Here is a 10,506-nt window from a genome sequence, read left to right as displayed (position 1 = left end):
TAATCTACAAAAAGGGCCAAAATCATAGTGTAAGCAATGTTGCAGTGAACGGAGACGCAGGGAAGACTATTTGCTGCTTGTTCCTAAAAAGGAGGCTGATATCTACCTACGAACCCAATCAAATCCAGCGAGACACCAAGCAGAAGCTGCAGTAATACGACACAGGTACCTCTCATATGACGCCGTATGATGGAAATGCCAGGAGAGGAACGCGGTTGCCGCAAGCAACAGCATGCGCAAACAGAGCATAGTTGTTGTTGTCGTGATGGCCTCACGAAGTGGGGAAACTACGATTAGCTGCAGCACTGGAATAACTTTGTCCCAGACTATACGATACGTAAGCAGTGCAGATGGGAAGATTGAGCCAAATTCAATCTCATGTCTACGTCGCTTCTTCAAGCTGGTTTTACAGACTCGTTTGTTTTTAGGTCGTGTCCGAGGCAAAGCAGTGTCGTCGTGAGGTAATCTCGATTACGTCATCACACACAAACCGAGCGGCTCAAAGTCTGGCCGAGTCGGATTATCTACCGCCAGAGAATAGGCCCCACTTCGAGCCGGCGCACGCCCGCCCCAGGCATTCTCAAATCGTCCGTCAGAAAACAGACAAGCGTCCTCTTGGGTAGACAGAATATCATCCCACCGCCGAGAGCAACACCGGATCCGAACTCGATAGACTGCTTCCTGTTTGGAAGGCGCCTCTCCTGGGCCCCGAGGGCCGAACCTTGTTGTGGCGTTCCTCCATCCAACCGAACCAACGCATTCCGGGCCATTGGTCATGATGGACTCGGTTCTCGCCAACGACGGGCGACTCTGGCATTTCCCCATTCGATGAAGTGGTATCTTGATCAGAATGACCAAGTACCGAGTGGGTTGGATGGTTTTAGAATCCATTCCACGCAGTCAAACGCCCACGATCCTTACCACCAGGCCAGCTCTCATCTGCTATCATGAACAGTCGGCTTGTTTACTGTCTGGTATGAAGCCAATGCTCCGCTCCGGCTTGGGGTGTCGTGTGTAATAGAACCATAACCAGGCCATCATCTCGCCTCGATCAAGTAAGTGTATCTCCTCATCGATAATGATCGTAAATTATAAAACTTCCAATTTGTTCAACAGGCTTGCGATATGAAAATCCGAATGAGTGCCGCAAACGCCCGTGTCTGAAATGACAAAACCACCCCCCCCTACGATCCATCCATTGAGCAATTTCCCGTCGTCTCACACCCCTCAGAAAGCAATCGCCTCGTCGAGACACATCTTGTTGTCGTCCATCCTGCCCTTGTTCCTGCTGCAGCACTCCACCGCTGAGCAGAGCTGCGCGTCGCTCTGGCTCGCCGCGGCGGCCTTGGGCACCTGCTGCTGGGCCGGCCAGATCTCGGCGCCCGCCTGCTGCTCCTTGCGCCAGTGCTCCGTGATGACCTCGCGCACCGTCTTCTGGAAGAAGAGCGGGCCCTTCTCGAGGTCCGGGTGCAGCTCGCCGTTGACGAAGACGCCCGCGTTGATGTTCTTCTGCGCGTTGGCGCAGAGGTACTTGTCCTCGGACATGATGCGCTTGTACATGTCGCTGATGACGTTGAAGTCCTCGTCGCCCGAGTTCTTGTTGCGGTACACCTCGTAGCGCATCGACGACTTTTGCGGGCCGCTGGGCACGAACCGCTGGATGAAGAAGAAGTGTGGTCTTTTGATAAAGTGATCGTTAGCGGTTGTTATCAACAATTGGATACTGACGACACTGAACAATGTCAGTTTTTTCAACTTACGAAACGTTCATGGAGGCGTTGGGCCAGAAGTAGGTGGCGGCCACGCGGAAGCCCTTGGCGATCTGCTCCTCCGTCGGCTGGCCAAAGTGCTGGATGTAGGCCTTGTCGGTGTTGACGTAGTACGAGTTGAGGTCGGCGATGGAGGGGATGTCCGGGTGGGCGGTGGGGCAGTGGTAGCACTCGTTGTAGTTGTCGGCCAGGATCTTCCAGTTCCACTCGCCCTCCATCTCCCACTGGTGGTCGAAGACGTAGTCGTCAAAGTTGTAGTGCTGGAACCTCTCCTGCTCGTCGATGCCCACGAAGTCGTCGTCCCACGCGATCTCGGGCTTCTCCCCGGCGTCGAGGTTGACCCAGATGAAGCCGTTGCGGTCGATGTGGACGTGCACGGGGAACAGGTTGTTCTTGGACTTGTCGAAGCCGGCGAGGTCCTGGTATCCGGGGGCCTTGGCGAGGTTGCCGCTCAGGCCGTAGGACCACCCGTGGTATTTGCACGAGAAGGTGTAGCTGTTGCCCTCCTCCTTGGTGACGACGGGAAAGGCGCGGTGCCGGCAGATGTTGTGCATGGCGTTGATCTTCCCTTTCCTGTCCTGGACGATGATGAACTGGTAGCCGGCGACGTCGTAGCGGACCCAGTCGCCCGGGTTGGGGATTCTGGCCTTGTGTGTTGTGAGGAGCCATTTCCTGGAGAAGATGGCGCGGCGTTCGAGCTCGTACATTTCTTGCGATGTGTACCAGGAGGCCGGGAGAGCTCTGACGGGGGTCTTGTCTTCTTGGGCGGGCGGCGTGGAGCCCGAGCCGCCGAGGCCAAAGTAGTTCTTGAACAATGACATTGCTGCTGTTGCTGATGCTGCTGCTGCTTCGTCTAGCAGAAACTGGTGTAAGAGGGGTTTCCTTAGTAAGACTTGGAAAGAAAATAGGAACTGGAGCTGGAGCTCGGCAGATGGTTGCAACTTGTAAGTGATCTGATGATTGTGGTCTGATATCGAGTCGTCTAGCTAGAACCTTATACCCAGCGACGATAGTCCTTCTATATAGTCAAGATAAGCCCGGCCGGTCCATCAAGTCCATGGTATCACCTCGCCGTCCCCCCCCCCCCCCTCCCTCCCAAATGTTCTTGGTTTGGGAAACCCAGTGTTTGGGCCGGCCGGTGCTCGACGTCGCACACCAAACGCCTCTGACTATTCCGGACGCTCAAGGTCGTCAGGTGGCTATCGATGCGGTGCTGAGTCCGATCACCTGACCGGCATCGATGACTTGCGGGGCCGATTGGGCTGCCAAACGCCTCGGTGTGGGATTCACGGACCGAGCCGCGCTACTATGAAGGCAGTGCCAGTGTCCCGGGGGGTGTCCCGGGGGGGTGTCATCGAGGGCAGGGGAGAGATGGAATTCACACCCCCAGGGGAGTCTAGACTTCCGTCCTCCAGGTCTGATCTGGCTCTCCCCTTCTCTGAAGATCCAACCCACCTACCTGTATGCATACGCACCTGATGTCACTCCACCCATGCTTATCACTGCTTCAACCAGTTATTCCTCTCGAAAGCTCCCCCGGCCAGCGGGGGAGAAGCAATACCCAGATACAGATGTATCTGTCACCCACTAACAACGACTATCCTTACCGGATCTGGAAAGTTTTCACTGAGCATTCTTCATTGGGCGGGGACCCTTATTACTCCAAGTCCCCCGCATCATGGACGCCCAGTCGGTTGTTTTTTTGGGAATCCATCGGCACCCGACAGACGATGTTTTGTTTGTTCCAGCCCGTCCGTCTCGAAGCGTTCTAGCAACGTAATGTCTCTGGTCTCATTGGACATGTCGAGGCACTGTGTTCGTCCCATTCGCTGCACGCTGCACCACCCCTCATGGCGTCTCGGCATCATGACGCCGTCCAGTACAAGTAGACCAGACTAGACCTCCTCCTTTGCCAACCATGCGTCAGGACGACGTGTTACGTTCGGTAACAAGGCCGGCCGGCACTTTGCTCAACTCCGCCGGTTGATGCCCCTCCCTCCCCCCATGTCTCATGGAAATGTAAGGGCTGCAGCTGTCAACGAGTCAACGACCATGTCATACACGCACACCGATGATTCTCGTATCTCTCGTGGTGGTGTTGTGCGTATCTGATATTCATAGGCATGATTGCTGAATTGGGGAGCAGAAAGGCAGGGATTCAATCTTATTCGAGCCGTTGCCGGGGTCTTATCGCCACCCGCAGGATGGGGCCCCCCTGTTTGTTTTGTCTCTGAGTAGGGGAAGATCCCATCATCCTAGCGGAAACCAACACACAAAAGGACTACCAACCGCCCCCATGATCAGGCCTCAACTCGAGATAAACCTGCAGGAGGGCAATTCTATTCGGGGACATAACCATCGTGATCCGTGATGATCATGGGAGCCTTTGGGAAAAGCAGATAGACGGGGCAGAGCCATAATCGGTCCCCGGATGGCTGGAGCCACCTCCACGTGATCGGTATTCGGCATCTCTGCCGACATCGGGACCCCATCCGGTCTATGAACTTGGAGGGCGGGGGAAAAGGGGGGGGGGAGACACCACCACCATCACCACACATGGGTTACCGATAAGTAAACCGTCGTGTCGTCCCAGGTGACGGGGTGACGATACAAGACGTCCAGCGTATCATACAATATAATTATCCCCCGTCTGTCCGTACCGTCTTGAACAGGTACACACGAATCGAAGGACGGACCGTTCTCTCACTCTGCTTGGCTGCAAGAAACCCATTCCGGACACAACATATCCCTCCCTCACCCCCTCCCTCCTTGTTGCCGCCGATCCATGTCATTCTACTTTTTCAACAAGATGACCCAGAGCAACCCGTCCTATCTCATCGTCGGTGCCGGCGTGTTTGGTGTGTCGACCGCCTATCACCTTATCAAGAAGTACCCCGATGCATCCGTGACCCTGGTCGACAAGGATGCCTTTGACGCCGACGAGCGCGTGGCCGCCTCATGGGACTGGAACAAGGTGGTCCGCGCCGACTACGACGACTTCACCTACTGCCAACTGGCGCTGGAGGCCCAGGACGTCTTCAAGACCGACCCGCTCTGGAAGCCGCACTTCCACCAGACGGGCGTCTACTGGATCTGCCGCAGCGACTATGCGCAGAACGTCATTGACCACCACAAGAAGCTCGGCCGCAAGGACGACATCATCGCCCTGCCTGTGTCCGAGGCCCGCAAGCTCTACAAGGGCCTCTTCGAAGACGCCGACTACTCGGGCGCCAAGGAGGTGCTGGTGAACCGCGCCAGCGGCTGGGCGGCGGCCGGGGACTGCCTGCGCGCCGTCACGCGGGAAGCGCTGAGGTTGGGCGTCAAGTATGTGACCGCGGAGACGGCATCGCTGGAGTTCGACCAGCGCGGGAACTGCACGGGCATCAGGACGACGACGGGCGAGACGCTGACGGCCAGCCACACAATCCTCTCCACGGGGGCGTACACGCCGAAGATGCTGGAGCTGAGCGCGGCAAAGAGCGGTCTGCACAACCTCCGGGCCGGCGATCGCATCCTAGCGGCGGGCATCACTACCGGGATGGCGGAGCTTGACGAGGAAGAGTACAAGAAGTACGCAGACATGCCCGTTGGGTTCCAAGGGTACACGGGACACGGTGAGTCCTTCTTCGTCTCATGTGCGCGTCGACAAGAGACACCGCTCACAAATCGAAACCACCCCCTAGGCAAGCCATTCATCGGCAGCATCCCCCCGACCAAGGACAGAGAACTCAAGTGGTGGGGGGCCAAGATCTTCTCCAACACGAGTGAGATCCTGCCCGGCCGCCACGTCTCTGCGCCCCCGCCGGCCAAGGACTACAGCCAGTGGAAGGTCTCGCGGCAGCTCAAGGAAGACATTGCGGAACAGCGGAACCTGTGGTACGGGAGCAAGAGCGCGGACTGGAAGATGACCAAGCACCGCATTTGCTGGTGAGTGACGGACTGACTGCGTTACGTCTTTTGAGAAGCGTCGGCGCCTCCATCTCAAGGCAACTTTTACTGACCTGGTGACCTTTTCTGTTTGCAAAGGGACGCCTTCACGACCAGCTCGGATTTCATCATCTCTCCCCACTCGGCGGCCAAGGGCTTGTACGTTGCAACCTGCGGCTCGTTCCACGGGTTCAAGTTCTTCCCTGTCCTCGGCAAGTACGTGATCCAGATGTTGGAGGACTCGCTGTCTCCCGAGCTCAAGACGCGGTGGGCTTGGGATCGTGAGCGCCCGGATCACTTGCAGAACCCGGAGTATCCGAATTCCGAGCTGAGCGATCTGGTGGACCCAGTGGCGAGGCTGTAGCGTGTCTAACGGGCGGTGTTTTTCATGATTGCATGTGTGTAGACGAAGATCAAGCGTTCTTTTTCGTAGTGGTGGAGTGAGAGAGAGAGAGAGTCTCATAATGATTCAGGGTTCGTTCCATGAGAAATCGCCGTTTTTGCTGCGGTAAATTCACGGCAAGTGGGTAAGCAAGCGCATTGTACGTCTCTCACTCTATAGAGCTGTGGTGACTTATCAAACAAGCATTGATGGACTGTGGAAGCGCTGACTTGTGTCAGTCGTGTTGCTAATGAGTGAGTGAATAGGGAGGCATTGAGGCACTGAGTTGGCCATTGCTGTTCAAACGTCGTCGCAAGAACAAAACCCCCGTATTCCAGCAAACGGTGAGATGAACGGCATCAACATGAAACTCAACCGGGTCCAGAGATCCGTTTGTAAACCTAGATCCGCTGTCTGGCTGACGAATTGCTTGGGCCTCGTTGGCTGAAAGATGTGCGCATGTTGCATCATGATGAGCTGTCGATCTCATTCTCATCAGGTTGGCTGGCATAGAAAATGACCGCAACCTGTTGGCTTCTTCTCCACGTGACCATGGTTATAGTCCAGTCCCGATCGGTCTTATCTCATCTTGACTCTTGTCAATTATGCCTCCCGCCTGCTTATCAAACACTTTTCCTTCGCCAAGGTGGGCGCAACTAGTGTGAGAGAGAGAGAGAGAGGCGAATGCATTGTCACACGGGGAGGGGGGAAGGGCCCCTCACGCTTATCGGATTAGTCCGTTCAGTGCGGGGTTCACGGCAAGCAAACCCCTGGAGGGTGTGGGCTGTTTATTAATTTGGTGCTTAAGAATAGAAGGTATTTAGTGGAGGCACGCTCTTCTTTCTCTCACTGGGGCCTGTTCTCAGTGACTTTCGTGTTTCCCCCTTTCGGCAGTGAGTGAGATCCGTCAATGACATGCCGCCAGAGGAGGGGTTCATCACTTCAGGCAGCTCGAGGGGGAGAAGACGTTCACATCATGCTTGTCTCACTTGCAGGTCCGCGCCCTTTTTGCCTTTTTTTTTTCGTTTGGCTTCTGCTCTCGAGCAGAGAGAAAAGTATGATGTTCAACCTGGGCAACGCCAGCTGACTGGTGACCGCACAGGAGGAAGAAGACGCGGTGTCCGGGTGAGAAGCCGGCGTGCTCCAGCTGCCTGCGCCTCTCGCAGTCGTGTTCTTATCCCGCCGTGAGGCCGTCGCAAAGCGGGAGATCGGTATGTCCAACAGGTGTTCCCCTCCCCCGAACTGATGTTGGCAGACGCCCTTACCACCGATAGGATGAGAGATTGCAAACCTTGGAAGAGAAACTGGATCTCCTCCTCAGCGGAGGGGGATTGTAATACGGCACCGCACGCCAGCACATGTCACGTTCAGACCATCTGACCGGGTTCTTTCATAGACCGAACCACCCCGCGCGTCAAGGACAAGCACAACAACAACAACAGCAGCAGCAGCAGCAGCAACAGCAACAGCAGCAGACACATCAACAGACACGTCAACAGCAGGCAGCGTACGAAGATGTCACCGACGCGTCGGAAAAGTCGTACTCGGCAACGCCGCCGGCCCGCAGTAGCAGCCACATGCACAGCAGCAGCAGCCACAACAACTCCTCAGTCGTGTTCGACCCGGACGAGATGGCCACGGGCGTCGAGCTGTACTTCAAGTACTGTCACCGGCAGCCGATCTGGTGCTTCGAGCGAGACGAGGTCGGCGCCTACGACTCGCTGCCGGAGGAGCTCGCCAGCAGCATTCTGGCGCTGACGTCGCGGTTCTCCGAGAGGCGAGACCACATGCAGCTCTACAGCAGCAATGCGAAGACGCTCGTGATGCTCCGCATCGCCAACGGCACGGTGGACATCACAACCATTGAGAGCCTGTGTCTGCTCTCGTACGCATCGTTCATAGGTGAGTGGCGTACGACTGATTGGTTTTCAGAGATGAGATGTGATGAGATACGATGAGATACGATGAGTTGCTGCGTTTGGGGCTGATCATATCCAGATGGCAACGTCCACCTCGGCCAGTTCCATCTCGGCCTCTCCCTCCAGCTCTGCCGGTCCGCTATGCTGGACATGGAATCGGTATACGCCGTGGAGGACCCGACGACGGACCGGAAGAAGAGGCTCTTCTGGAGCCTGCAGGTGCTGGAGCAGTCCTACGGCCGGCAGGACGGGCTGCTGAGCTTCCCGAACGACGTGCGGCGGCCGACGCTGCCGGCGAGCGGGAACCACACGGAGCAGGACTTCTCCAAGGCGCCGCCGCTGCCGCGGGACGAGCTGGGCACCTCGACGCCGAGCGAGCCGGGCATCTGGAACACGAGCGTCTGCCTCGGCTGGGTCTGGAGCCAGGTCCGCAAGTACGTGTCGGACTGCGCGCGCAACATCCTCAAGGAGCCGTGGCGTCACGACTCGACGTACGCCAAGGTGCTCTCGGACTTCATGGAGACGGAGAACCGGATCCCCATGTGCCACCGCTACGACTCGGTCAAGTTCTACGAGCGCACCATGGACGAGCTCAAGGTGAACCGCGACTACTGGGCGCCGTGGCTCAAGGAGCAGTTCACGTACCACGCCATCCCGACGGTCCTGAACCACCCGTTCCTCTACATCGTCGGCGCCCAGCACAACCCGAACCTGGGGATCCCCAACACCTTCTGGCGCCGGTCGTCGGAGCAGGCGCTGCTCCACGCGACCTGGATCGTCCGCATGATCGACATGGTCGTCGACAAGCAGGTGCCGCTGGTCGACCCGTTCTTCGGTCACGTCGCCGCCATCGCCGCCACGGTGCATCTCTACTACTGCTGTGCCGCGGCGGCCAGGCTGAAGAACAAGTCCAACACGGACTTTGCCAAGTGCCGGAGGTTTCTGAAGAGCTTCATCCCGTGTTCCGCGGCCTGCGGTGCGCTGGTGGGTTGCCATGCATCCGCATCCCCCCTTTTGGTCCGTGAAGTGGACTGTACAATGGATAGAGACGACTGACTTTGTTTTATATACAGGACCGCAACCTCGACAGGATGACGCACATCGCCACCGGCACGGACAACATGGACGTCGAGGACTGGATGCCGTCCAAGATGTACCTCAGCGTGCCGCTCATGTGGGAGATTCTGCAGTTCAACTCGACGACGGACCTGCAGGAGATCCCCACCGCCGGCCTGCTGGACGCCTCTCTTACGCCCGCCGTGCCGCCCGTCGACACGAGCGACGGCTCGACGCTCGAGATCATCGTCGCCACCTCGCCCGAGATCAGCATCAACATCGCGGACGGCGGGCAGGAGGCGCCGTCGTACAAGCGGCCGCCAGTGTCGTCGGGGCAGGGCGGCGGTAATGCGAACACGAACAACAGCACGAACAACAACAGTAGGAACAACAACACGAACACCAACACTAGCGCCAACACGGCGACGGCGACGACGAATACAGCCACGACATCATCATCTTCCTCGGCCCCGTCGAGGACCGCCGTCTTTGATCCGCCGACGGTCGAGCAGATCGACAGCCTCACTTTCAACACGACGCCCTGGCTGTACGCGGATCCCTCGCAGCTGGTCGGCATCGGGGACATGAGCTACCCGCAGTCGGAGCCGGGGAACGCGTGGTGGGAAGGGGAGAATTTTAACAATATCTTGTTTAATCAGTTTTAGCAATGACCGCTTCATGACCTAGACTTTTCCGCACATTGTATCTTTTGAGTGGTGAACGTATATTACGATGTATCATCACATCTGATTCACAAATCTTGGACAGCCTTGGGATCGTGAGGGATTGTATAAATGTTGGTCAAATCAACAAAAAATGTCTCCTCGAAGCCAAGAGAGAGAACTCTCATCCCAAAGCCGATGGCTTCAGAACCCCATTCCGGCAACCGGTATACGATGCATGTTGTGTCAGAAGCGCCGACTGTAAGTCACAGCATGACTTGCACCGGGCACGAGGACGTCCAAGCATGAAGCCAGAGGCCACGACAGGATTATTATTAGGTAACATGCTTCTCGACACCCTCACGGCGCGCCGGAGCCCACATCCATGCAACACGCCAGCGCCAGCGCCAGTCGGTTCACGGACGACTTGGGCCGGCGCTCCTGGTGATTCCCTAAATGCGGTGGATCATGCGGGGAAAAACAGGGGTCCGGTTTCTCTTCTTGGACGCTTCCACGGTTTCTGAAGAGGGCGAGCAAGGGAGGGGGAGGGGGGTGTTTTAAGTAGGTGTCGCTGCTGGGGAGCCAGGGTCAGACACCGGTCAGCAATGTTTCTCGGAGAATGGGTCCGGTAGAAAGGTTCTAGACTCGGCGGTTTCTGTTGGGGGGCTGCGATGAAGCTTTCAGTCCAGGAGGAATCGGTTCAACACACACATCGTGACAAGGCACAAAGGTCATGGGTGTGAGGGGGTGTTCATCTCCCCCGACCACCACCCCCTCTCAACTCTCGAGTC

The 10,506-nt window shown here is 57.1% G+C and overlaps 4 protein-coding genes across 4 annotated transcripts; 3 read left to right on the top strand and 1 right to left on the bottom strand.

Annotated features, from left to right (window-relative positions):
• Positions 1 to 1,227: 1,227 nt before the first annotated feature.
• Positions 1,228 to 2,590, bottom strand: CH63R_09500 (Rieske domain-containing protein; the record flags this gene model as incomplete). Its single annotated transcript, XM_018304474.1, has 2 exons — positions 1,228 to 1,656; positions 1,766 to 2,590. The coding sequence occupies 2 exons, from the start codon at positions 2,588 to 2,590 to the stop codon at positions 1,228 to 1,230; spliced, it is 1,254 nt and encodes a 417-aa protein (XP_018156497.1).
• Positions 2,591 to 4,554: 1,964 nt separating this feature from the next.
• CH63R_09499 (FAD dependent oxidoreductase) lies at positions 4,555 to 6,060 on the top strand (the record flags this gene model as incomplete). The annotated part of the gene is made up of 3 exons (XM_018304473.1): positions 4,555 to 5,383; positions 5,453 to 5,696; positions 5,796 to 6,060. 3 exons carry the CDS (start codon positions 4,555 to 4,557, stop codon positions 6,058 to 6,060), a joined length of 1,338 nt encoding a protein of 445 aa, XP_018156496.1.
• A 933-nt stretch (positions 6,061 to 6,993) lies between these two features.
• CH63R_09498 (Fungal specific transcription factor) lies at positions 6,994 to 7,415 on the top strand (the record flags this gene model as incomplete). Its single annotated transcript, XM_018304472.1, has 3 exons — positions 6,994 to 7,073; positions 7,181 to 7,289; positions 7,353 to 7,415. 3 exons carry the CDS (start codon positions 6,994 to 6,996, stop codon positions 7,413 to 7,415), a joined length of 252 nt encoding a protein of 83 aa, XP_018156495.1.
• Positions 7,416 to 7,436: 21 nt separating this feature from the next.
• Positions 7,437 to 9,718, top strand: CH63R_09497 (C6 transcription factor; the record flags this gene model as incomplete). The annotated part of the gene is made up of 3 exons (XM_018304471.1): positions 7,437 to 7,980; positions 8,077 to 8,981; positions 9,071 to 9,718. 3 exons carry the CDS (start codon positions 7,437 to 7,439, stop codon positions 9,716 to 9,718), a joined length of 2,097 nt encoding a protein of 698 aa, XP_018156494.1.
• Positions 9,719 to 10,506: the final 788 nt, after the last annotated feature.

This window comes from Colletotrichum higginsianum, chromosome 6 (genome assembly GCF_001672515.1).
Source record: "Colletotrichum higginsianum IMI 349063 chromosome 6, whole genome shotgun sequence".
NCBI classification, from domain to species: Eukaryota; Fungi; Ascomycota; class Sordariomycetes; order Glomerellales; family Glomerellaceae; genus Colletotrichum; species Colletotrichum higginsianum.
The sequence above is the reverse complement of the archived record's forward strand: the minus strand, read 5'-3'. Positions and strand labels throughout refer to the sequence as shown.